A 27,628-nucleotide genomic window follows, 5' to 3' on the forward strand; every position below is an offset into this window, starting at 1 on the left:
ATGTGGCCTTGTCTCAAAAACTAAAAGATTCAATCTTAGATATTCTGTTACAGTTGCAAAACCAGATCAAAACAGTTGCCAATTCTCTGAGAGATGGACGCAGCCAGTGACACCCAGGCAGAACAGTAAAGTGACTATGAGAAAGTTCCATTAACAAACCAGCGCTCTGGTCGGCACTGTCTAGAAGGACACCAGCAAAACCCTGAGAGGCAGCCAGCAGCACCCCAAGGAAAAGCTAGTAAAACCCCCCAAAGGTTGTCAAGGACACCTGGACAGACCAACCAATGTCAAGCAACAGCCAATGATCTCCGCGGATTCCCGGCAAAAAACGTCAGTGATACCCTGAGTTCCTGGGGACAAGCTACCAAGAACTGCAGAAGAAACTGGATTCCCACAGCACAAGTGGACAGAACCAACCCCGGGAAGCTTAAACAGCTCTTATTCCCTGTCCAATCTAAGGATGAGGTCCACAGGCTCCCTGAGGAGGGTGGCACAGCAGGGTGTTGGAGAGGGACCAGTGTTGCGCTCTCAAGACCGGACTCTTACAAGCAGTTAGAGCTGGCTGAACTGATTCTGACCAGACCGGAGGAAATCATCTTACCCCAAAGGCCAGCACCATTAGACCTGCTTGGATGCCCTGCCAGGATGAAAGCAATGAGATCTCCACAGCTCCTTCCCCGTGGCCCACTCCTCTCACTTCCCATCCCTGCTCATCATACGTGTGGCATTTCCTGTCCATCTGGCTTCCTGAGCTGCCTCTCTTACTCCTCTGTGGGTGGTCTGTATCTCTAGTTCTTAAAGTGTGGCCCTTAAGCCAACAGCCTCAGAGGCCAGGAGTTGACAGACATCTTGAGGGAGCCAGTCAAGCCCCACCCCAGCGGCACAGAAACAGAACCTTTCCTTTAGCAAGAAGCCCAGGAAATTGCTGCGCATCTGAACATTTTAGCAGCCCATTCCAATCACTGTTCCACCTCCAGCCCTGACCCCTGGCTCATAAGCTCACAGAGTCCCTTTCAAGTCTCCACTGCATCCTCTCAGGATGAGTTGAGGACATTGTAACGGGTCACTTTGTGGGTGGACCTCCAGGAAACAAGTTAGTGCCGGCAGGGTGGTCCTGGGGGGCTTGGTGCCAGATGAGTAAAGCTTCCCAGCTGAGGATCTGTCCCCAGGAGGTGCCCACTGTGGACAGATCTCTGCACCTGGTGTCTCCATGCCCTCACAGGTGCCACTTCTCAGGCAGCCTTCTGAGGTCACGATGGTGATTTGGAGGAGAATAACTCCTAAAAGCTCTAATGTTTGAATATTTGGTCTCCAGCTAGTGAAACTGTTTGGGAAGGATTAGAAGGTGTGGCCTTGTTAGAGGAAGTGTGTCACTGGGGGTGGGCTTTAAGGTTTCAAAAGCCCATATGGTTCTTAGTTCTGTGTGCTTCATGGTTGTGCTTCAAGACATAAGTTATTGCTCCTGCTATGCCTGGCTCTTTGCCGTCATTCTCCCAGCTGTGATGGTCATGAACCCTCTGGAACTGTGAGCCCAGATTAAAAGATTCACTGATACTTTTGTAAACTGCCTCACTTTTGTTACAAGAGAAAAGTAACTAAGACAGACCCTTTATTTGCACCCCACCCTTGTACTTGATCTGGGCTAATCCTAGGCTCAGAGCTGAGCAACCTGCTGCTCATCCAGCCAGACACTTGCCTCTTCATAAATCTGAGAGGGCAGAGAGCCTTGGAGGCTAGGGGCTGGCAGTAGAGATGGCGTTTCCACTAAAGGAACTGGTAACTAAGGACAGACATGCAACCAGGCCAGCAGGGGTGGCTGGGAAAGAGCAACAGAGCCAGATAGAAGAGAATCAGGCAGGGGTGGGTCACTGCATGGTATATGTGGGTCTCAGTCCTGACAAATCAGGACCCATGGTACCTGGGGTTTCCCCACTGATGTCACCTTCTCTCAGTTACACTGACATCTATTCTGACTTCCTGGTGAAGGACTCAGGCATGGTGGGAGGATGAATCTTCTTTATTTGCCAAGGTTTAAGCTGATACCCTCTCCCCTCCACCAGGATCCAAGGGCTGAGTTATTCCTAGCCTTGTGAGGAAGTTCCCTGCTCAAGATCACAGACCATAGGCACACCATCAAACATCTCCAGACCTCAAACTGGCCATCCCCAGGCCAATGCTGCCCCAAGCACACTGCCAAAGAAGGGTACTCCAAGTCTCTTTACTTAGCCTTGCTGGTGGAGGAGGGGAGACTCTTATCTTGACAGGGCAGGGAGAAGGGAAGCTTCTGGGAGCCCCCCCCATCAGCCAACCAGAAGAAAGGGGATTAAGTTAGAGCAGGGGAGGGAGGAATCCTGAGGCGGGAGACTCAGAGGTTGGGAGGTTGGAATAGGAGCAACTATGCAGACTCCAGCTTTGCCCAAATCCAAGGGTGTATGGTTGCATTGGTATTGGGGTGTCAGTTTCATTGTGGGACAGCTGGAGAGGCATCAGATACCACTATTAGCCTTGCAGTTAGGTAGCAGCAGTAGAAAGGGCCAGAAGACTTCTGCTTTGCCAACATGTTCCCATGGGCACCACCTTCGCTCCATCCCTCCCTAGGCAGGCACTGCAGCTTTAATAGCAAAGGCCTCATCTCTTTCCTGCTACCTCCTCTACTGTAGGCTGGAGAAGGAGTCCCCTGCCCCACCATTTGCCCCACCTGCTTCCTAGTTGGGCTCTGACCCTCTCCCAGTCTAGGCCTGCTCAAGTTGGCTCATAGCGGGGGGGGGGGGGGGGGGGGCGGGGGGGCTAGGCCTCGTTGGATCCAGGATACCACCAGATAACCCTCATGCTGCATGCTGAGGAACTTCCCACCTAACAGGACAGTAGCTTGACATCTTTTCTTCTTTCTTTCTTTCTTTCTTTCTTTCTTTCTTTCTTTCTTTCTTTCTTTCTTTCTTTTTTTTTCTTTTTTCTTTTCTTTTTGCCAAAACTGACCTGCCTTCATGGTTTCTAGAAAAAGACAGGTAGGTGAGACAATGGATCTCTGAGGGAAGCTGCCTACCTAGACTAGATAAACCACTGAGCTTTGGGTTCAGTGAGAGACTGTGCTTCAGTAAGTAAAGTGGAGAGTGATCTGGGAAGATGCCCTCTAGCGTCCACACAGCACACATATGTTCGCATGTACTCACATACATGTGATCAGGAATATGCACATACATGCATACCGCAGACACATGTGAAAATGCCCATTCCCAGGATGTCCCTGGGCAGTATGACCTTCTAGATTCTGACTGGGCTTTTGGAACCTGTGTGTGAACTAGTGCTCTAGGTGAGATTAAGCAGGTCTGGAAATCTCAAGAAGAGATGGAGGGTCTCTAAGTTCCTTTCTAACTCAGACTTTCAGATGATGGAATTCCCAGGATCCTCTGAACCAGTCTGTCTTCCCCACTCCTGCAGCACAGGGACCTGGCAGCCTGACTCCACAGATGGGGTAAGGGTGACTGTAGGTAGAGGCAGTGACAGAGGAACCCACACATTCATGCACCTTCCAAGTCTGTAAAAACCAAAGACTGAGACTAAAGACTGGCCCACTAAGTTACGGCACATCTGGAGAGCGGATTTCATGCAAATATAAAGAGAACGAAGATGCTTGCTCTAAACTGACTTGGAACAATCTCTGGGATAGATGGCTACAGGAGGAAGCAAGCATCAAGTAGTTTGTTTAACAGGTGAAGTTTGGTTAAAGCCAAAAACATTATGCAGAGACACACTGACTCGTACACACAGAACACGTGAGAAACTGGCTAGGGATAGTGATGGGAGGGGGGCTCTTCTTGCTGTATTCCCATCTGTACCTTTTAAATTTTGCATTCTATGTAAGCAACAGCTGTTCAAAACCATTGAAGCTTTGCAAAGCATCTCTGGGGCTTTTTCAAAGTGCATCATCGCCCCACTTCCAGCCTTGGTTCTAACATAGGCCCCACGGCTGGACCTTGATGTCACTGTTTAGTGTCAGTGTGGATCCAGCTTGACTACACCCCAGCCTTGTCCCACACCCAGTGAAAGCAACCAAAGATGAGTGGGAGAGGGAAGAAGGGAGGGGATGTGGGGGAAGAAGGAGGGAGGCAAGAAGGGAGGGAAGAAAGGAAGGAGGGAGAGGTAGGGAAGAGAAGGGAAGAAGAAAGGAGGGAGGGAGGGAGGGAGGGAGGGAAGGGGGGAGGGAGGGAGGGAGGGAGGGAGGGAGGCCAGGACTGAATTCACTGTCCTTGGCACATCCAACGGCTCCCCACAAGCTTCCCTATGGCAGAGTCTCAGTACCAGCTTCTCAAAAGTTCCCAGGCCCCAACTGGCCATGTGGCAGGCACCCAGCTTGTGCTGGTGGCCCTGGCCTGCTCCCTCAGTATGGCAGCCTATTCTCACCTCTTCGTTGAGAATCTCCTGGCACTCGGAGTAATTCACACGGGCCGCCCAGCTGCCGTTGGCCAGGCATTCCCGGTAGCCATTGTCTGGGAAAAGAAGAAAACCATGACAGAAGAGACATCTGTCTGTCCACATATCTGAGCTAGCACAGGGCCTGCTGCCTGGGAAGGTAGAATAAAACTGGGGGAGGGGCTTCCTGATCATCCCATGTCCCACCTCTTTCCACCTCCTATACCACAAAGGTACTGTTCCCTATAAGCTGCCCACAGGGCGTTGGCTCTGTTAGCCCAGACTGGCATTATCATGAGCTTCCCTCACCCCTGAGGCCTATGTCCTCACAAACGCTCTCCAGTGATAAATTTCCTGGTTGCTATTCTTCCAAGATGTTCTCGTTTGGGGTCGTGCACGACAACAAAGCATGCAGATCCTGCGACCTGAGATACACGGACGTGGTGGTGTACGTATGCCTTAAATCTTGGCACTCAGGAGACAGCAGCAGGCAGATCTCTGCAAGTTAGAGGTTAGCCTGGTCTACATAGTGAGTTCCGGGCCAGCCAGGGATACACAGTGAGACTGACTTTAAAAAAGATTCGTGGCTGGGCAGATCTGGTGGATGATACCTAGTGACTGTTCACATGGGCGGTTTAAATGTTGGGGTTCCTTGGGTTGATCTCTCTGTGTGGAGTTCACATATTAGGGTGTTTCACACGGGTCAGACTTACAGAAGGTCCCAATAGTACCATTTCTCCACAGCATGCCTTATGCTGGAGACTCTACAGGGAGGCCTTTTTGGTAGAAAAGGGCAGATGGCATAAGGTGGGGGCTCCTGTGTCACTGTCAGACTGGGCTGTAGCTAGAAGTCCACCTCCTAAGGAGGCTTGGGGGGTTAGGGCTTCTCTACTTAGCTTTAGAGCCTTGGAAGACACTATTGCCCGAAGAACCCCTTTTATCCATTTCCTGCATAGTGCCTTGGGTAGCAGAGCTGGGAAATCCAGTAGGGATGGAGATCAATGAGTCCACACTCTCCCCTCCTCCTGGGATGTCTCCTACCTCACCTGCATCCTCTCTGGCATCAGTATGGCCACCCACGCTCCCTTGTATTTCTTGCTCTCACTATAGGCAGCACTGGTCATAGAAGAAACTGAGCCCTGAGTCATTTCCACTGGTGTCTCTCTTGGCTAGAGTCCACTCTGTGGCTCCAACTGACCCACAGGCTGGAGGAGGGCTGGGGAAGCTGCCAGAGCCCCAGTACCTGGGCTTGAAGCCCTGACAGGGGGCCAAAGGCATAACTCAGCTGTGGCTGAGCAGCTGGAGTGCCTCTTGGTCCCTCCATTCATCTCCAAAGGTAGAGATGCTTCAGTTGACCTCTGAGGACCATCAGCCTAGGAGCTGCCTCTATTGGCAGCATCAGGACCAGAGATGCAGAATGAGGGATCAGGGGAATTGATGCTGCCTCAACAGAGGGAGATGGTTTGACCTTCCAATATGAAAGGCTGTGGCCTCCTCTCTAACCTCAGAAGCTGCTCTAGCTGCAGCGACCTGATGGGGAAATTATCTTTATGGATTTTTCCAGCTCTGTTTGGCCTCACCATGCACAGATCTGAATCCTAGGCAAAGCCATGATCTGCGCTGAGTTGGAAATGAGGTCACAGGCTCTTTACTGGTGTTAAATAAGAGCTGATCCCCAAGGAGCTCATGGTGAGGATGCTCTGGGATATCTGTGGGGACAGAAAGCCAAGAACAATGGGGCTGATTACAGCATCAACCAGAGGCTGCTTGGAATGTCAGCAGAGAAAGGGGCTTAGGGCAGAGACGGCTGGGGAGAGCATAAAGCAGAGAGAGGTGGCCCAAAGGAGGGTTCAGAACAGGGTCCTAGAGTTACAGAGTCTGGGTTCAAAGGTTGTCACCACCCTTACACAAGCTGTGTGACCTTGGCTGAGTCGCTTGACGGCTCAGCTTCCCTATCTTGAGACAGAGCCATCTTGAAGTCACTCTGGCCTCTTTGGGTTAGTATTTTTAGTTAGCAGTTGGAAGCATACTGGACATATGGTGTCCGTCCTGTGTTTATTATTGTTGTCTCTGAGTTGTATTTATATAACCTTACATAATAGAACATATCACTTGTCTCTATCCAAGGAGGTGCAGGTGGAGATTTTATAAGAATCATCTTTGTTCAACAGCTTCCCTTGCCCACCCCCCGTCTAGCATAGGGTACCTGGAGCCTGTTCCCAGGCTGGACCATTGGAAGCAGCAGGCTTTGACCCAGAGGGACCAACTGACCCTGAAGGAAAACAAGTCTCACACACAGGGGCTTGTTGCCAGGGAGGAGCCCACTTCCTTGTCTAATTGCTGAGCCGAGCAGTCCTCCTGGAGGATCATGGGAAGATGGATATTTTTGGAAATGTTTCCCATCCCTTTGAAGATCTGATGCCGCAGGAGGGAGGACAGTAAGGAGCAGCCTGGAAGTCCTAGCAACACCTCATCAGTAAATGAGTTAATTAAAAACTAATGATTGGGAGCAACTCTGCCCCCTCCTGATGCCACCGTGGTTGCATTCCCAAAGTCTGGCACAAGCGGCCCCTGCACGGGGAGTCTGGCAGCCCATGCCAAGAAACTAACATCCCAGCTTTCTCTTTGGAACTATTGGGTGAGCAGGGGAACCCAGAGGATATCTCACCCCACCCCCATCCATCCTGTAGGTAGAGAACAAAGTCTAGAGAGGGCCCGAAGCCAAGGGCTCTTGAACTATGGACAAACAGATGGATACAGAGCGCAGGGTGCCTGGCTTCTACTCAAGGCAGGGCCCATGTATACCATAGCACTAAAGCCCAACAGTGCTTCCTGGGATGTGTCCAGGAAACTTTGGTAATCCAAGTTGAGGGTACCCATGGAGAATGGCTGGGGCTGGCTTCAAAAGTGGGCAGGGTTGTAACCACAGATAGCCTGGAAGCCTCCACTCAGGAATACAGGCAGTGGGTGAGGCACAGCAAGGAAAGGCTACGAGGTGGGTGTGACCAGAATGTCTGAGACTGCGCAGCAGGCAGGTAGGGAGCTGAGTGTTTTGGAGGTGACCAGACAGGCTCTGGTGCTGCTGCAAAGAGACAGACCCTCTAGTGAGCTTCGGTGTGCCAGCCCACGCTGCCACTGTCCTGGGACAAGGTGTGGCGTGTATGCAGAGCAGCATACAGGCTCTGGACTCCTGAGTTCAGCCTCCACCTTCAGGTTCTGTGACCCTCATTAGGTTATCAACCAAACTATTCCTCAGTTTCCTCTTTATAAAAAAACGCACTCCACTACATCGGAAGCTAGCCAACAGTGCACCACTAAGTCTCCTTTACATTTTTACTTCTTACCTAATCTCTCCTCCTAGCCCATTCTAGTACTTTTTCTCTTGACCTTCCCACAGTCATCTTGGCAAACCCTTCTTGCAGTAGTTTTAATCCTAACCCCTTTACCCACTTAGTAAAGGAGGGAGGGGCAGGAGAGGTTTGGGACTTCTGAGCAGGAAGAGGTTCTAAACCCTCTAACCCCTACACAAGAAAGCCAAAGGGTCACAAAGAAGGGAAAAAGCACTGATGTCACCCACAGAGTCTTGACATGGGTCACCTGGTATCCGGGCACTTTTTGGAGGTTGGGGATCACCCAGCACATCTCCAGAACTCCCACAGGGGCTTCTAGCCCAGGGACCCAGAACCCTTCTTTGTGTAGCCCAGGGCCCCAGGCCTCCATCTGTTTTTCTCTTGATAGCAGGGACCTGAGTCATTGGCAGGAGAAAACAAATTAATTCTGAGGGTGGCAGATGCTCTAGCAAGGAGCTGCAAAGCCCAGCATGAAGGCTGGGCCTCTGGGGAGCAAGGTGTTTACATGGGGATCCAGTATTCAGTGCTTAGTCTGTGTGTGGGTCAGTCCTTCCCCACCCCCATTACACCTGGGATGCTGGGGTACAAATGACTCTCTATCATGGATGTGGTATTCTAGGTGTCCTGTCTTCCCAGAACTTCCCTGCCCTAGGGTCCTTATTAGCAAAGTCAGGACTATCAGGACCGTTAAGACCTATCTTGGGAGTGGCTGAGGCCCAGTGGGACTAACCAGAAGTCTTGTCAACTACAAGAAGAAAGTGTCAGGTAGACCAACACATTGTAGCTTCACCCCCTGCCAGCTGGTGACTTGGGCAAGTTCCCTAACTTCTCCAGTCCTGAGTCCTCAGCGGTCAGATACTGGATGTTAACTCTGCAAGAATCTGCAGGAGCCCGCAGAGAGCAGAGCTGGTCCTAGGGATGTTGCCCCTGTCGGATTATTTCTCCCACGTGCAAACTGCTGCCGCAACCCCCAGCAGCCCGCCCTCTTCCTTTCCTTCCTTACTTGTCGTGTTGTAGCGGACACCGTAGAAAAAGGCAGGGCATGGCCGAACCACCAGCTGCCCTGCAGGGCTCCTGGGCCAGCAGGTGCCAATGAGGTCCACGGAGGCATTGCAATGCAGGCCTGGGCACAGAGACAACAGGTGAGAGAGTGAGGCCCTGCCAAGGCCCCAGGCAGACAGAAGTCCCTGTAGAGTTCTGCCCACCCTCAGCCCCACTACAGACAAGAAAAGCAATGCCCCAGGGCAGACATGAGTTCAGCCTATAGAATAAGGTGGATTTGTTGCCACAGCACTAGGGAGACTGTGGGTTCTGGAGCAGAATAAAGAGTTAAAGCCCTGGCTGGTTTCAGCTGGGCTCCTTGGTGAGGATGCTTCCTTCACAGGGTCTCACACATTCACCCAGCTCTGGGGCAGTTATATGCACTGTCAGGGGTCCAGGGAAGGAAGCGCCCAGCACACCTTCTGCCGAAATGCCTCGTTCCCTCCTTTAACAGTTCCCAGATCCGCTTCTGCTAAGACCAGAGGCAGGGAAAGACCTAAAGGCCCAAGATGCAGCTAGCACCCACTGATAACAAGGCCCATTCAATCAGTGAGGTTCCACCCAGAGGAGGCTCCAGCTGGGAACACCACCTTCTAAGGTCCCCATTTTAAAGATCCTAATTGGAGCTCTAACTCTGCCCACAGCCCGTCCAGTGATTTGGGGACCCACATGATGGTGGGCGATGCAGAACGGCAAATGTCTCTGGGGTTTTCCTTTAGATGACCTAAAATCTACTCTGGTTATGTGGGAGTTCAAGGCCAGGCTGAGCTGATCTACAAGAGCTAGTTTCAGGGCAGATAGGGCTGTTACACAGAGAAACTCTGTCTCGAAAAAAACAAACAAAACAACCAACAAACAAAGATAAGGGACACTGAAGGCTGGAGAACGCACAGGGGTCAACATCAAGAGGCTACCAAGGGCCGGAGTGGATTTTGAGCCCTGGGCTTCTGAGGCCAGCCCAGGCGCTTTTAAGGCCCCACAGAGGCCTTTGGCAGCTTCTGCGCCATGTTCTTCGTAGCTCACGCTTGTCCCTGACACTCACAGTAAGCTGCTGAAGTGACCTCGGGGATATAGTGACCTTTAAACTAAAAGCCCAGAAAATCCTGGAGGATGAAAAGTCTGTGAGAGGTTGCGAGACTGGAGAAGAGAGGTGGAATGAACTGGGGTAGGCAGCAAAGAAAGGCACCAGCCTCTTTTACAGAGTAGCACCCGGTCCTATGGGCGGGGCAGTGTGGGAGAGGGCGGGGTCTAGGGGGCCAATCAGGAGCAGTGACCGGACTCCATCCATTCACTTAACTGCTGAACTAGCAGTAGGGTTTCTGTTCACCTCGAAGAGCTCCAGGGTAGGGTTGGTGCTGAAGAGATGAAGGAAAGAAACACGGGACCCAGGTATGGAGGGCTGGGATCAGGGAGCTTGTCAGAGCCTCTTGACGGCGCTGCCCAGCGCACTCCGGTCCTGAGACTGTCTCTCTGGGGCCCTGTGCTGTCCAGTAACATCTTGACTAATGTTTGCAGCTCACCCTGTGACCCCACGTCTGGGAAAGAGAGCAGGGTCTCTGGGGATCCGGCATACAGACAGGGTTTCTGAAGACAACCAATAAGATGCGGTAGTGGCGCACACCTTTAGTCCCAGCACTCGGGAGGCAGAGGCAGGAGGGTCTCTGTGAGTTCGAGGCCAGCCTGGTCTGCAGAGTGAGTTCCAGGACAGCCAGAGCTGTTACATAGAGAAACCCTATCTCTGAAAACAAAACAATCCAACAAACAAACAAAAAAATAAATGAAACAGAATAAAACAGATGTCCTGCCCCAAGGGTGACCGCGTCCTAGACAGGGTGATGGAGCAAGCAGGTGCTACACAGTAAGAGATACTACAAACAATGTATGGAGATAAAGATGGACTGGGTGCTCTTTTAACCTGGTATTTCTCTAAAACACTAAGTTTAATTACAGACTTGAAAGGAGAGAGGGAGTCGTGGACATTCATGGCCAAGAGGAAGCCGCCCACGCAACACCTGAGGCAGGTGTTTGCTGAGGTCTCTGGGGTTGACATTCCTGCCACTGTGTCTCTCAGATAACAGATAAGGTCTCTTTGAAGGGTGGCCCAGTTTCTGCTTGGGCACAGTTGGGCACTGGTTTCTTCTGTCAAGTTGGCCACAAGCTTAGTGCTCAAATGTGCTCAGAGGACCCTTTCACTGTAGGCAATGCCAGAAGGAAACCAGAACCATGTTCTTGTCCCGGTTAGAAGGGGTCTCCCATCACATGCTTCTGGGTGAACCATAAGGGGTGTGAGCACCGGGCAGCCCCCTTTTCAGGTAGGAAGGTCATCTACCCGTGTGGTTTGAGGCTGGGGCCGTGACTCCTCGGAGGTTACCTAGGGAGCAGCCAGGTGCCCTGGGGCAACCTCAGAGATGGGCACTCCTGCCAGCGGGAGGCGAGTGTCCTGGAATGAAAGGGTAGTTGCTCTGTTTGGGTGACAGGGTATGGAGAGAAGCACAGGGGCGGGCAGACAGGCTTCAAATCCGGGCTAAGCTGCCTCTTTAGCAGGGCGAAGAAGGGTGTCTCTGTAGAGCGTGGGCCACACCAGAATAGTAGGTAGGAGGCTGTGACCCTTTCTGTCTGTGGCTCTGAACACTCTTGAGTTTTGCGCTCAATACCTATTAGAAGTCCAGGCACATGTAGGTGCTGAAGAAACTGCAGGGCCATATACAAGCTCAGTATATACAGGGGAAACTTCAGGGGTGGCACTGTACCTCCACGTGACACTTTGTCTCCGAGTAACTGAGGACACTGAGCCCTGGGTATGACAGATCTCTTAAGTGACCACATAATGTACTAAATCTGAAGTCAGGCCCAGTTGGCTCAACTCCCGTGGCCAGTGCTTGACAACTGTGTGTGTTCAGTCAAGTAACTCAAACTCTCTGAGCCTAAGGTTCCTTTTCTTTTCTTTCTTTCTTTTTTTTTTGGTTTTTCGAGACAGGGTTTCTCTGTAGCTTTGGTGCCTCTCCCGGAACTAGCTCTTGTAGACCAGGCTGGCCTCGAACTCCCAGAGATCCGCCTGCCTCTGCCTCCCGAGTGCTGGGATTAAAGGCATGTGCCACCACCGCCCGGTTTAAGGTTCCTTTTCTTAAGAGCAGGAACAGAGATCCTTGCTGACTCCGTCGTGATGGCAAAATGAGACAGTTAGCATGTCCAACACAAAGCGGATATTCACACATATTGGCTTACTATTGCTGTTTGTTGCTCATCTTTACCACCTTAAGGACAGCGACGGGAGCGGGCGACCCCAGGTCCTACTGCGCTCAGACTCCACTTGCCTAGAGTCAGTAATTCTATTACTTTCTGGCACAGTCAGACTCATGCCATGATTTTATAAATTGCCAAGTCTGTAATCTGTCACATGATGGGGGCCTTGGCCATGGGAACCCAGCCCCTTCTTACTCCTGGCATGAGGCATGTGCAAGGCCCCCAAAGGTTCCAGCACTGTGCCAGCCACTCCGGCCAGACGCCCATCCATCTGTCCCAGGCCCTCACCCCACCCTCACCATCTGTCTCTGCCAATGCCCATCAGATGACAAATGGCCATAGTGGAGGCCATTGTGGAGGGTGATGGATCACAACCTATGAAACCAAGCAGGCTGGGAAGGGGGTGGGGTATCCAGTACAAATCACAAGACTACTGCCTGGCTGCTTCCAAGGACAGGTGACACCTGTGTGGCCCCAGGGTGTCACTTCTCTTGAACACAAGCAAGTTAATGGGGCCTGACGTGGCCTGGGGTGGAGAGGAAAGGTGGGGGGGCCTTTACTCCAGGCATCCTCCCTCCCTGTGCTTGGCTGCAACTGCTCAGGCTGAGAACAATACACTCCCTGCTCAGGTCAGCCGGTGGGTAGTCAGTGCTGAGCTGGCCAGTGCCTTCTTCACCCTGGTGAGTTCTTCTGCCAACTTCCCCACTGGCATTCATCATTGACTGTTCTATCTCAAGGCTCATTTAAAAACCCCACCTTCAGGAAGGCTTCTTGGATTTGCCCTACCCATCATCCCAGCCTCCCTGACACCTCCATTGTGGTAAGCAAGCATTTGGTAGGGTGTACTTTCTCTTCCTCCTAGGTATACAGTAAGTCATTTTAAAAAGCCACCCATGGTTATGCCCAGTAGGTGTCTTCATTCTCCACTTTGTGAAACAGAGCCACAAAACTCAGTGCGTTTAACTTCATGATTCCACTCCCCACACTCCACTGGGCAAAGTCCAGGGCATATTCTTCCTGTGGGGACCCACAGTTGGGGTGCGAGCCAATCCAGCTTGGAGTCAGTACAGGACCCAGTTGGTCGCTGCGGGCCCAGCGCTCCCTTCTTCCACCACTTCTGTGTGGGGACAGCAGGCCACGTGGCCACGGCTCTCGGTTGCACAAGTCTCTCTCGCCAGGCTCAGCTGTAGGAATGAACTCCTCTTGCCTCCCTAACCTTCCTGATCCATCTCTCCACTGGCTGTTCTCAGCGCTGGGGACCTGGGTGAGACTAGGAGACCCCCAGCTCCTCCGGTGACACACACGGGATCTGCGGCACGGGAGGTGTTGACAGCTGATTCAAGAAGGCAAAGATGCATCTTTACCGCATCTCACCTGGCAACTGCTATCCCTGGGGCTATGTCCAGAGTGAGAGGAGGCTTGGCCTTGGGATCCAGCAGACCTAGATTTGGGCCCAGACCCTGCTAGTACTGACTGTGACACCCTGGGAAACCTATGAAACTCAGTTTCCTCATATGGACAGAGACCAGGTTTTCAGTTCACGGAGGAAAAAATAACTACGCAGAAGCCGTTAGTCAATGGGTAAGCTACAGGTCTTGGCAAATTTGCATTCATTTAGCATTTTCTGTTGGGGAAGTATTGAGTATCACGAAGGAGCCAGATTGCCTTTACAACCCAGCATCCAGCACTTAGTGTTTCTCTGTGTCTTGGTCACCTTGGGTGTCCGAAGGGGACAGCATCTCAAACCTCTCACGCTAGCAGCACGTAGCTGTACACTTCAGCCTGTTTACCAACAGCAGCAACCTGTGTCCTTCTGCCACTATTCCCAGCAGTGAGGCCTGGAGGGCCTTCCCCTGTTGCCTATGAGAGGGTGACCATGTGGCACATTTGCTGAGTGTGTCTCCTGTGTCCACAGTCGAGGTCACAGGCTAACCACAGGCCCTTCCCCCACACTAACTCCAGTTCCAGATCTTTTTCCATACAGACCACTGCTCAGAGCCCCAGGGAAGGAGATCGTGGGGGAACCTGGCAGCCTGGGAGGTAAGGGGCAGGATGACTCACCAGAGACATTGCTGGCCAGGGACAAGCTCTCACAGCGCTGATCTTGTAGGGAGGTGGACACGGGGTTCAGCCCCAGGAGGAGAAGAGCCTGCGGGCATAAGGGGGTATAGGACACTGTTAGGGGTGCTCCTCAGTCCGACCTAATGATTCTTGCCCCCTCCTCATTTGCCAAGCATTCTACCCTTGCCCAGTCTCCTGGTCCCTCCCTGAATGTTTGAAATCGCGTTGGGGGATGGAGGCTGGTCAGTTGGGAAGCCCGAGCTACTTAGGCAAAGAGGATGTTTGTCTCTGGCTCCTGGAGAAGGCCTCCTACACTGCTCAGACCTCGAACATGTCTGCCTAGGCCCCTACAAATGCACGCACACACATTTGCACACAACCTTCCGCCTTCCCTTCCTCTGTGGCATTTCAGGCCTGTGGTTTTAATTAGCTCCTCCTGAGTCCTCTTCCCCGCCTGACTTCCTGTCAGTCATTGCAAATTGTGTTTCATGCATCAAGGTCTTCAAGCCCTTCTGACGTGCTGTGATGTCTATGATGACTTAATCCTCCCTGGGTCCTGCATGGATACAGCTACTAAAGGTGGGGAAACTGAGGCACTGAAGAAAGGATTGTGTCTGGGAGGATGGGTCCTTGTTCCAGGGAAGGCCTTTGTCCTTTAACACTACTGAGGGCCCTGTGTTACTCTGACTCCAGGATTTCAGCCCTGCTGGGATAGGAGTGGCGTGGCCCTGTGACTGGAAGGCTGTCTCTTCTTAAGTGGACACCCCCAACAACGATGCTCCCTTTCTTGGGTTACCACCCTCTCTACATGTTAGAATCTGAACGAGTGGGCCCTGTGACCTCTCTGGGCCTCAGTGTCCTTGCTGTAAAGCAAGTGCAGGCCCCCCGTGTCTAAGAACATATATATACTAGTCTCTCACTTGGCAGCCAGGTAAATGAATGATGCTCTCTGTGTTTTGGGTCCACGACGGGTGGTCAATGAGGACGGACAGACTGACTCGAACTCAGTGCTTCAACTGGGTGAGGCAGAAATGGGCTAGAGCTGTGTCTGTTGGAATTCCTTCTGCAAGGGAGTTCAGAAGCATGGGGGTGGGGGAGGGGCACTACAGCATGTGATTCTTCCTCTGCTGGGGCCCTAACCACGGTGAGCAAAGAATCCCCAGGTAGGATGGCAACCCTGGGGGTGTTCTCCACACAGCCACCCCACTCTGCTCTCCTGTTCCCTCTTTGGGGACCCTAGGATAAGAGCCTCACATAGCAGAGAAAAATGGAACCCTAGTTTATTTGACTGTGACTGGGCTAAGTGTGTGTGTGTGTGTGTGTGTGTGTGTGTGTATGTCCCCATCCATCTGTCCGTCTCCCTTCAGAGGCCAGATTTCTATGTTCACCTGTTAGGAATGTCCCCTGTCTACTCCCATCCCAGCAATCCCCCAGCCTCACCAGTACTCACTCCTTCCCCATTCTGTCATCTGTTGATAACAAAGGCAGGCTACTGCCTTCTTTCCCACCATGCACTTGAATTCCTGACCAGGGCCTGAACCCACCCTCATAAGCACCACCTCTAATTCTGGTGACTTGCACAGCCACATTATACCCTTGATGTCTGTCCAAGTCCTTAGTGGGCTTTAATTCATTCCCCCGCCTCAAGCACCCTCCCTTCATCTTACCCCAGGGCTCTCTTTGCTCTTTCTGACACAAGCTTCAGACTCCTCAGCAGACCTCAGTCCCACTATCCTGGGCAGGTACAGAAGCCACTCTGCCATCAGTCCTGGGGACAGTGAACTACTCCTGGGCCTTGGCAATGATCAGGATAAACCCTTTCATTGCTCTGGCCTTGAGCAATTTCCCATACTCTACTAATCAGTAATGAAGCTACACAATCTCCAGAAGGTGGAGAAATGTCATTAGCCCCATTTTCCAAATGCAAAGGCAGAAGTGGAGAGAAGTCACAAGCTAGCGGGTGGCTCTTGTCTGCTAAGCAGAGAGCAGTGTCTTCATGACAAAGCTACACAGCTCACTTAGAGTCAGCAGGGACCCTGTGCTGTCCGCAGAGATGGGTGATGGCTGCTGGGGCTAGAGGTCCCTTCTAGAAAATCGTGCTCCCCTTCACCTCCTAACATACACACAAATCAACCAATCAACCAATCAATCAATCAATCTCATTTCAGTAACAGGCAAACTAAAGAAATGGCATACCCTGTTGGAAAATATCAGTCCACCGCCCGACAACTACCCTTATCAATCTAATACTTAAAACATGCTTCCGTCTTCCAGCTCGCCCTTAAGGAACATCACTCCCCATTCCCATTTATTTAACCCTGTCACCTCTCACCATGCAGTCCCTTCTGCTCAGGTACACCTTTGCCCACACAGTCTATGTCTCTTCTAACCCTGCCCAGCACCTGGTGACTCAGCTGTCCTTACGGTCAGAGCTTCTCCTTAGCCCTGCAAAGCAAAGTGACTCAGTATACCCTTTCAGTGTGCCCGAGTATGCCCCCCCGTACCCTGCGCATGTCACGGATGCTCGCAGGGGAGGCCTTGGGGTAGTTCAGAGCGTGTGAAAGCCAGCTCATTACCACACACACTCGACCCAGCTCCAATTAGGTGACGGCAAATTCAAGGGCCGGAAGCTCTTATTCACACATCTTAATGTCCTGGGGTTCATTAGAGCAGAAACCCAGATTTGTTGAAAAAAAGAATCAAATGCCACAGGGCAAAGGTTCAGCTGCCCTTGAACCCTGGTGCTAGTCTGGCTGTCTTGGATGTTCCAGGTCATGGCACCCGTTTTCCGCCCACGGAGGTCTTGGGCTTCGTTATGCAAAGGCAAATGCTTCTTAAAATTCCTAAGCTGGTCTTTCCTCCCCCAAAAGGTCAGCTCTGTGGCAGAATCTTTGCCTGTGCCCCCTCCTGCTCTGCGGAGGTTTATAAAAGCTTCCAGCTAATTCAGAAATTACACTTCCACAAAAGATCCAGCGTTTTTCCTAGGAATCTCCTCGGACCCGCTGGGACTCTCTTCCACAGCCACGTCAGCAAGCTACTTCTCTGCCTGCAGCAAAAGGCTCTCAAGCGGCCCAGGCTAATGCTGAGTTCCTCTTAATGGAGACTTGTTTGTTTGAAGACAGGCTCTCAACGTAGTCCAGGCTCACCTCAAACTCAAAATCCTCCTGCCTCAGTTTCCCAAACACAAGGATTAAAGGCGTGAGCCACCACACCCAGCTAAAACTGGGAATTCTTTTTTTTTTAACACCCCCCCCCCCGCAGGACAGGGTTTCTTTATGTAACAGTCCTGGAGCTCGCTTTGTAGACCAGACTGGCCTCAAATTTACAGAGATCCGCCTGCCTCTGCCTCCCAATTGCCGGGATTAAAGGCGTGCACCACCACTGCCAGTCAAAAACTGAGAATTCTTAATCTGGAGTCCACAAACACATTGGGGGTAGTGAGCAGTGTGTACCCTGTAATTAAGTGTGGAATGGTACCTGTAATTTTAAAAAAAGCTATTTTTCTCATCACTTCCTCTACTTCTTAACAAGGTCCAGACCTCTAGGAAATCAGATCGGGATCTTCTTAAATCAGGACAACGTAGTTTTATCCCGAAAACCACCACATCCTTGGCCTCTTCTCCATTGATCCATCCTGCCAACCTTAGCACTGAACACCGGTGGCTGTCTCTTCAGAACCATTTTAAACTTTTGTGGTGTGTGTGTGTGTGTGTGTGTGTGTGTGTGTATGTGTTACATGCCCAAGAGTGTGCAGCACACGAATGTGGAGTTTAGAGGAAGATACCAGATGTTGTCCTCTGTTCCTCTCTGCCTTATTTCTTTGAGACAGGGTCTTTCAGTGATTGCAAGCTCAGTCCTTTAGATAGAATGGCTGCCCAATGAGCTTCCGGGATCTATCTCTTGATGCTGGGTTTAGAGGCATACACAGTGATGTGCAACATTTTATGAAGGTACTTGGGATTTGAACTCAGGTCCTCATGCTTGTGCTACAAGCTCCCTTCCCCACTGAACCATCTCATAGGCCTCTAGAACTAGTTTGGGGGGGGGGAGTTTTCAGTATTATACCAGATTTTTTCTTTGGGGCAATCAACCAGCTCCCAAACCATGACATGGAGACTTACTATTAGTTTTGAATGCTTACCAATAGCTCACGCTTGTTTCTGGCTAGCTTTTTCCCCCCTTTAACTTAAATTAACCTGTTTCTTTTCATCTACGTTTTGCCTTGGAACTTTTTTACCTTTTCTTTCTGTATGCCCTACTCTGTCTAGTTGACTGGTGACTGACTGGTCCCTGGTCATCTCCCTGTCTTTTGCCTTTGTTCTGTCCTCTCTTCTTCTTTCTCTTGAGCCTAGATGTCTCCTCCTACTTATTCTTTCTGCCCACCAGCCCTGCCTATCCCTCTCCTGCTTTGCTATTGGCCATTTAGCTTTTTATTAGACCTATCAGGTGCCTTAGGCAGGCAGAGCAACACATCTTTACATAACACACCTTTACACAGTTGAAGTAATATTCCCCAGCAAATGAAGACAGTTAAATATTCCGCAACACAGTATCTCATGCAAGTTGCCATTTCTAGTCAGCAGAGAAACTAAAACTGTCAGGGAGGTGAAGCCAGCAGTATGCTAGTTCCCTCCCAGGCAAGTGCCTGATTCTGGACCCCACTTGCCAGGCCCCAAATTAAACCTCTGTCTCACTGCTAATCTTTAGGGGCCTTGGAGATCAAGTCCGAGAAAGACAAGGGCATCCTGCCACTCAAAGAGGGCGTCTGCCTTCAAGTAGCTGCACCAAGGCCCTGGTGAGCACAGGGCACTCCCAGTGGGAGCGGGAACAGTCATGGAGAAGCAAGAAAAGCAGCACGGAAGTCTCTGGAGTGCTGGTGGGAGGGCTGAGCCTGACAGCTGCCTGCTCCAGCTCCAGCACCCCCACACACACCCAGGCCAGCACAATCTGAGCTGCCATCCGAGTTCCCAGTGTGACTTTGGCATAAAGGTTAATCACACCCAGAAAACGCTCATTAGAGGCCGTAAATAACCACTTTACTGAAGCTCCATTTGGTCTTTGAGGCACCAAGTACAATTTTCTTTGATGGGACCATTCTACGATTAACCTTTTGGGGAGGGACCCGAGGAGACACAGGAGGGAGGGGGATGTGGCCCAGAGGCAGCTAGGGCCACCCCCACCTCCTCAGAGTTCCCAAAGAATCAGAAGCAGGACCTGCCTTCCTTCCCAAGTTCATCCTGGGAGGTGAGCCACGGGGCAGGCATGGCCTCCTCTTAGCACTGGGTCCTCTTCAAGTATCCCCAGCCATTTCTTCTCCCTTCTGTTGAACTCAGAGTGCAGCTCTGACTGAGTGAGTCATCTGCCCCCTGACACTCCACTTCCTTTTCTAGGAAGTAGGGACATTCCTGGGAGCAAGGAACGGGATGCTCCTGGAAGATGGGGCCAGCAGAGCTGTCCTCACCACTTGGTCCCTCTGGGCCCCAGAATCTTCCTTAGCTCTTGGTGTAAGTGCCGTGAGGGTGCTCCCGCTGCCACCTGTCCCACTCCTTGTCTACCTCAGTCACATCCTGCTCTCTCTGTAAGTTTGCTCTTGGGAAGGGGTTTTCAGCCTAAACAAATGGCTTTTTGTCATCTACCATGTTTGTTTTGCAAGCCCTTGCTATTCTGAGAGTCTACCTTCATAGAGCCCAAAACCAAGAACTTGATTTGTAGAAGAGTAAAAGAATTCAGAGGCAGAGAAGATCAGGACAACCTCTCTCTCTCTCTCTCTCTCTCTCTCTCTCTCTCTCTCTCTCTCTCTCTCTCTCTCTCACACACACACACACACACACACACACACACCACAAACACCACAAAGACAAAGAAAGTGTAACTGAGTACAGGGTTAAGGGAGCTACATAGCATGACCATGAGCCGGCTTCTGGAGGGAGGTGAGTCTGTTGAGAGTGGGTACAATCTGGAGGAGATGCATTCTTGGCCCACGGAGATGCAAGCTGCCAGAATTGGGGGACTCAGGCACTAAACTGAGAGGGATCCAGGAGGCCAGGAGAGCCAACACAGACTTCTGGATGGCAGACAACTGGGTCTTATTAGTGCCACTGTTTGCAGGTGTGGAAGCTGAAGCCTGGGGAGAAACTGAAAGCCAGAGCCTCCTATTACATGAGGCAGAGGCAGTATCGTAGGTCCTTGACCGTGGCTTATGGACCAGAGAGGTGCCCCCCCAATTCCCCAGTGAAGTCAAATCACACCTCTGCTCCTTGCTTTTGACATTTCTCATCCGCACCGTGTGTGTGTGTGTGTTTGTGCATGTGTGTATCATAGGAGAGTATGCTCATCATAGGAGAGTGTGCTCATCATAGGAGAGTGTGCTCATGTGCATGTGGATACATGTGTCTGTGCACATGTGGAGGTCAGAGGTCAATAGTGTCTTCCTCTATCACTTGCACACTTGTTTTGGAGACAGGGTCTCCCACTGAATCTGGAGCTCACTGATTAGCTCAGCTGGCTGACTAGTGAGCCCCGAGACAACCCAGGCTTTTTTGCTGGAGATATGAACTCAGGGCCTCACATTTACGCAGCAAATACTTTGGCCACTGAGCCATCCCTCCTGCCCTCCTCTGACTATTCTGTCTGTTTCGATCCATACTCTGGAGGGGCCTGACAAGGCCAAGGGGAACAAGCCAAGATGTGAAAGCACACAGAACTCATAGACCATAATTTCTCTCCCCAAGCTGACTTCCCCACTGCACTGAATGCTAAGATCTGGCTGCAGAACAAGACAAGTGCCATCAGCTCTTCAACCCCCATCTCTGCTGCTACAGATACATGTGCAGTTATGGGCAGACTGAACCTGGATGGGGCTCCTGGGGATAGCGAAGGACCCCGCAGGCAACTCCCTGGACTCCACGGACTCCCAAGTGTCAGGGGTCAGTGTGGTTCCGACTGCAAGCAGTTCATAGCCCAGCTGAAATGTGAAGGGGACGCCTTTGCTTCTGATCCACAGAGATGCTCAAAAGTTGAGTCAGGGCAACATCGGACTAAGGGCAGAGGGCAGCAATGTCACAAGTCCTTCCTCTGTCTTCCTGATGTGCCCATGCAGCCCTGTCTCCCCTTACCCTGCCCCAGGCCAGTTCCTTCCCAACCACCTCTTTCTGTTGAGAGCCACAACCTGTCCCCATCTCAAGGGAAAGAGCCCGTTTCCCCCCAAAGTGGGTGAGCAGCGAATGATTATTCCAGGTAGACAAGAAATAATGTATTGTTGTATTTAATTAGCTTAAATTGCTGTTGTGCAGAGAAGAAAAATGGAAGGGAAAATCTGCCTACACTCAAGGGGCGGGGTGCATGGCTGGGCATTCCCCACCTCCAGACTGTCTCCCTGGGTCTTGAGCTCCAATGTGTGTTTCCTTATCCTTGCTCCTGCTCTAACCTCCCCTCGTTCATGGAAGGGCGGGACCTGTCCCATCCCAGCTTCTCCCACGGGGCAATGGAGTTTATACTTGGCCTTTGAGGAAACAGGCCTCTGCTTGGGCTATAAGCTTCTGGGGGAGGGTCCGTGGCTATTTTGATAACCTCAATGAACTGCAAGACCTGTGGATGGATGAATGAATGAATGGATGAATGAATGAATGAACGAACGAACAAACAGACCAACTTTCCCATTCTGACTTATTGGTCCAAAGGGTCCTGTGCCAATTTCCACAACTTTCAGCACTTCCCCTCCCTTCCTTCCGCTCTCCCTCCATCTGCTCCTTTATCTCTCCCTCCTTTCATTTATTTTCTTCTTTTTCTACCTTTGATTTTTTCTGGAACAAGCGTTCATTCTAATCTAGGAACTCACTAAGTGCCCTACACTGGCCTTGAACTCATGGCTATCCTCCTGCATCAGCCTCCTCCTGCTGGAATTGCAGGCATGCGCCACTGTACCCAGCTCCACCAAGACATTTGGACACCTACTTCCTTCTCCTTTCCTTTCCTCCTCCTGATGGAGCGCCCTTCCTCCTCTTGTCCTGCCTTCATGCTTCTCATCCCTGCCTTGGACTTCAGAGAGCCGAGCTCAAGGATGGACACTCTGGCAGGAAATGTGGCCCTGACAGGCTGGTTCTGGGACAGTGGACAAGTTCCTCTTCCAGTCTGTTTCCGCAAGTGGGAAATGCGAAGGATATTTGTTCCCAGAATTCCTCTATAGGTATGAACATTTTCTGGCTCCCAGACCCCCAGGAAAGCCCAAATCCAGACCTCTAACTCTGGGGTCAGAGAGCCCCACAGTGGAATCGCTTACTGCCAGGGAAAACTACTGGACCTTCTCCTGGCCTTGTTCTGTAAATGGGACAAGTCAGAATGAAACGTTTATAGCCAGGAGCTCTTGGAAAGATTTGGTGATTTGGTGCATACATAATAACAAGGAGCCAAGGTCCTGGCCAGTTCCACAGCAAGGGGCCTCCTCTTTGCAGGATGCTTTTTTTTTTTTCCTGACTCAGTCTTCCCTACCAGGACTGTTCCCGCCTGGTCTCCTGCCCATCACATCTGCAGTCTGTTCCCAGGAGCTGTGGCCACCTATAAAAGTGTGTGTGTGGGGGGTGTCACCCTCGATGTGGATTAGCTGGGCTTGGGAAAGGGGGGACATAGAGTGGAACCTATCTCCAATCCTCATCATGATGGCTAACTTGCACTGTGTGCCTAATTGGATTAAGACACACAATGAAGCCTGGTCTACAGAGTGAGTTCTGTAAGGCTGTTGCACAGAGAAACCCTGTCTAAAAGGAACCAAACCCCGCACCCCCGAAAAGAAAGAAATACAATGAGACACACCTTTGGGTGTCTCTGGGGGGGGGGGTTCCAGAGAGATGCTAAATCTCAGTGACTGAGGTGGGGAACCCCTCTCTGAATATGGGTGGCATCTTCCCCTGGCCTGGAGTCTGCCAGTGAGTGAAAGGGGGACAGGAGAAAGTAAGTGGACCAGTTGCGGGCAAAACCTTGCTCTGCTTCTTGGCTAGGGCCATTGCGGTAGTTTGAATGTAACTGGCCCCAGAAGCTCTTAGGGAGTGGCCCTTTTAGGAGGTATGGTCTTGTTGGAGTAGGTGTGGCCTTGTTGGAGGAAGTGTGTCACAGTGGGGGTGGGCTGTGAGGTTTCCTATGCTTAAGCTTCACTCAGTGTCTGGGTCCATTTTCCTGGTGACTTCCGGCAAGATGTAGCCAGCACCATGTCAGCCTGCTACTATCATGCTCCCTGCCATCATGATAATGGACTGAACCTCTGAAATTGTAGCAGAGTCACCTCAATGAAATGTTTTCCTTATAAGAGTTGCCTTGGTCATGGTGTCCCTTCACAGCAACAGAACATTGACTAACAAGCTTAACCCATCCCAAGTTGGAGCTCTTACCATTGCTCCTGTACAGATGACAAACTGGTGTGAACAGAGAATCTTGCTCATGGCTCTTACCCTACAACTTGAGGCAGGACAGCCTGTTCCCCAACCCCTTCTATAAGCCTGATGCAAGCAAGTGGGTGCAGTTTCTTTTGCTTCTACATCTCCAGGTCTTAACAGGAGCTGCCCTATGCTGTAGTAAGAATGGGGAAGTGGAGTTCCTTACAGTGCCAGGATGGGCGGCATGATTTGGGTAGAACTTAGTTAGAACTCAGAGATGCAGGGAACCGGGACTGGGTTCTAACTCTGCTCCCAGTCAGAGGACAGGGAGTTATGCGCTGTGTGTGATCCCTGAATGCTGAGAAATGTCTCTGAGGAGGCAGAAGCCAGATCTCAGGTGTGGGAGCAGCTGTGAGGGCATCGACCCTGCAAGTGACATGCCAGGGGGCTCTTGATCAGCGACACAGAGACGGGTGTGATGTGGGAGGTGTCCACACAGCAGCAGAAGCATGTCCTTGGAGGAGAAGCATTTCAGAAGGGATCTGAGGAGGCTGGGAAGGAAGAATGAGCTTGGCAGCTGGCAAGTGTGTCTAGTATAGAAAGTCTAAAGCTTCTGTAACGCCTGGATGTTTTGCGAGCAGCTGCCTACCAAGGACACTTGGGAGCGTAAGCTGCTGCTGGGCCAGGGCCCACTGAGCAGAAGTTAGGAATAATCATGGGGCAGGCAGTAGCCCTGTCCTGTGCTTCTCCACCTGTATATGTGAGGTAGGTACCCCCAGAAGTTTCCAGGCAATGCCTGGCAGAAACTGAGAGGGAAGAGTGACTGGCATGGGTAAAGGCCAGGGGTGCTTGGACATCCCAGTGTTCAAGGCAGCCCCCACAGCAAAGAGCTGCTGTCGCAGCCTGGGGGCTTACTTGACTGGCAAAGTGCTTGTCCTGCTGAATGACGTCCTGAGTCTGGTCTGCAGAACCCATGTATGAATGCTGGATGTGGTGCACACTTTCAGTCCCGGGGTTGGGAGGTGGAGACACGCAGATTCCCCAAGGGTGAACAGCCAGCCAGCTTAGCCTCATTGGTGAGCTCCAGCCCTGTCTCTAAGGAGAGGGAGGGTGTTCCCAAAGATAACATCTAAAGTTATCTTCTGGTCACCATACACACATGTACACAGATTTGCACACACTGGCACACACAAAACAAACAAACAAAACTACCGTTACCAAATGCCAACAGCAGTGGCCTTGGCCACCCCTATTCTGACGGCACTCACCTGTCTGCCCATTAGGAAGAGAAGTGGGGAGACGTAGGAGGTTCCTGGCAAAAAGGAAAACACAGGGAAAGAGCCATCCACATCCAGGGAGAAGTTCTGGGTGCTCCCTGTCCATGGCTCTGTTTCCCTATTTCTGGCCTCAAGTTGAGACCAGGAGACTGGCGGCAAGGATCCCACCTGGCCAGCGGACCCCACCCAGCCAGTTCCTCCCAGTTCCTCCAGGGTGGGATGTGGCAGAAGGCCAAGAAGATGAGGAAGGACTGACTGTTGGCATTGCTGAAGTTTAAGGGCAGCCAGAACAGGACCAGCTCCCTGGCAGAACAGGGTCTTAGATATGGGAACTGGTCTTTTTATCTAGACTGAGTCGCAGCCCAATGACAGACAGTGCAGGACTGGCCTTCGTAGCTGTAGATAGCACACTATTCAAGGAAAAGCATCTTTATCTTCTCTGGGGCACTAGGACACACTGACTATGCTTAGACTTTCTCTTACATCCGTGACAAGAAACAGGTTGACGAGCATCTTAGGGTTTCTACTGCTGTGGGATAAGGATGAGAGAGAAGCCAGCACTGAGTCCTGCCAGGATAATTCTCAAGGTTTCCTCCTAGGCTCCACACCACTGCCTCCGTTCCTAGAGATGTTCTTAACATAAGTCTCTACAGCAGAGCTGATCATGCCATACAGGGCCTATGCAGTGATCCGGGTACCAGGGGTGGGGACTGTCACCCCCAGGTGCATCCCAGAGGTGTGCTGCTCAGAGTGCTCATGACCTGTTTGGGCAGGTTTGCCAGAGACAAGCAATTCAATGCCCAGTGTGCTAAGTCCAAAGACTGAGAGCAACTCCTTAGAAACTTGGATGGGAATCTGACCTTGCTGTGACACCCAAGCAAGCTGTCGATAAACTGGGTGTAGACCAATTCCAGTGTTGTCAGACTGGCAAGGTGAATCACGGGGTGCAGCCGGGACCACATGCTAGTCTGCAGAGAACTGGAAAATCCCCGTGGTCTTTCTCCCAGCTGGCTAGCTGGAGGACAGAGCTCATTACAGAAGGCCTCACAGAGGAGAAGGAGGAACTGCGGAGTTCAGCCTGAGGGGAGGAACGGGGAAGACGGCTGGCACCCGCAGGTTCCCCGCTCTGAGCTTTAGTGGGTGCAGCCTGCTCACTGCACAAACATTTCCTGCTTTAATCCTCATCATTGTCCAGGTAAAGAGGGTACAGGATCCCAGAGAGATGGGGTGACTTCCCGAAGGTCACTCGACCAGGAAGCGACAGAATTGACTCTCACCTCAGGACTCCTTCCTATAGTTTTAGTATTAGGGATGTGCCCCTTCCCCGGGACACTGTTTCTCAGGGCACACATGAGCCTGCCACTCCTGGCCTATGTTGCACAGCTGGCAGCAGCATTCACCCTGGACCATGGGGTCCAGTTATGCGCAGAGAAAGGACCCCAAGCTATCCCACTGCCACCCATAGGGTGCTGGGGGTTGTGACATGCACTCAGGACAAGACCATTTAGAGGAGGCAGGAATGCCACTGTTCTGACTACTCCTGCCTCGATCCTGGGAGGATCAGAGAACCTCTAATTCCACCTTGGGGAACAGAAGTATCCCAGCTTCTAAGAGTCTTTCTTGCTCTCTTGTGTCCCCAGCCTGGACCCTTAGTGATGTCTCCCTAGAAGCCCTCAAGATGCAGATGCCTTGCCAGTGTGGGGATCACCCCCCAGCACATGTCAGGGGATACAGATGTTACTGACCACTCAGAAGCAGGGGTACATGCCATCTTGGGCCTAGAGAAAAAAGAAAGGCCAGAATGACCAAGGCAGGATGCAAGTCACCCTCCTCAAGCCTGCTCGGATCTCATGTTCCTGTTCAATACCTCTTTCTCCTCTACGTTAGCCAGTGAAGTCTCTCTCTACCAGACTGTCTTGAAGACTGCCTCCTTTATCATAACACAACTGTCCAAACTGGGCAGGCTGCAGGTAAGGCTGGTCCTTCAGTACAGGAGAGCCTGGTCCCAGAAGGACCATGCCCTACTTGTATTCTTTCCCAATCCTTTCTCATCAGCTAAGACTTTGCTGACTCTGCTGCTGCCTGGGCCTTTCTCCTATCTTTACCCACAGGCTGCCCACCAGCAATATCCTTGGAGTGGAAGGCGACCGCTGAACCAGCAAAGGCCTTCTGGAAACCACTGAGCCCTTCCCAAGAGGGCTGGGGAAGCAAAGGACGTCAAAGGGGAAGATTACACCCTTCCCTCTGCCAGATGACACTCTTGTCCTTGATGCAGCCAGCTCCTGTCCTAGCCCTGTACCCGGGCAGGCTGCCTTTCAGCTCTCACTCTGTGTGCTCGCCAGGGACCTTGACCAGTAAGTTGTTCTCATCCCCCTGAATGTCCTGACCTCCCAGTGCCTGAGGACTCAACCGAGAGTCCTAGCCTTCCTCATGACAGTCCTACATCTCTACCAGGCGTGTCCCACTCACGGCCTTTTGGCCACATTCCAGCATTTATTGTACATCCCAGACAATTCTGTATCCAATGTGGCCCAAAGAAGCCAAAAGGTTGATAGCCCCATTCAGTGTAACACAGGAGACTTCAAACTGAGTTCCAGTGATCCCCTCCCAGGCAGTGAAGCAGTTGGACCTGCCCAGCCAGTTTCTCTTCTGAACTCTGACCTCAGCGCCCTGGCTCCCCACCAGACCAGATATCAGGGTGACAGTGAGGAGGGTGGGTGCCACTCAGACCACCTCTGGGCTCCTGTAGTTTGCTCTTCCCTGGGCCCAGCAGGCCAATGGTCAGATTGACTGTTTCCATAGCATCTTCATGTGATCCAGGAGCAGTTTCCCCGTGGATGACGCCAAAGAACAGGTTTGGATCAGGCATCTCAAGAGGTGG

General features: G+C 51.7%; 1 protein-coding gene across 3 annotated transcripts in view; it reads right to left on the reverse strand.

The window, feature by feature from the left end:
• The window catches only part of Crhr1 (corticotropin releasing hormone receptor 1), a 47,340-nt gene that overhangs the window by 13,854 nt on the left and 5,858 nt on the right, over nucleotides 1-27,628 (reverse strand). For 2 of the 3 annotated variants that reach the window (XM_057773914.1, XM_057773915.1), the window contains exons 2-4: nucleotides 14,106-14,193; nucleotides 8,764-8,883; nucleotides 4,402-4,487 (exon numbers count right to left, since the gene is read on the reverse strand). In XM_057773914.1, coding sequence (XP_057629897.1) covers nucleotides 4,402-4,487; nucleotides 8,764-8,883; nucleotides 14,106-14,193 — 294 coding nt within the window. Of the gene's footprint in view, nucleotides 1-4,401; nucleotides 4,488-8,763; nucleotides 8,884-14,105; nucleotides 14,194-27,628 lie in introns of those variants that run through there. The other variant, XM_057773916.1, reaches the window with a different exon arrangement.

Source organism: Chionomys nivalis, chromosome 7 (genome assembly GCF_950005125.1).
Source record: "Chionomys nivalis chromosome 7, mChiNiv1.1, whole genome shotgun sequence".
NCBI classification, from domain to species: Eukaryota; Metazoa; Chordata; class Mammalia; order Rodentia; family Cricetidae; genus Chionomys; species Chionomys nivalis.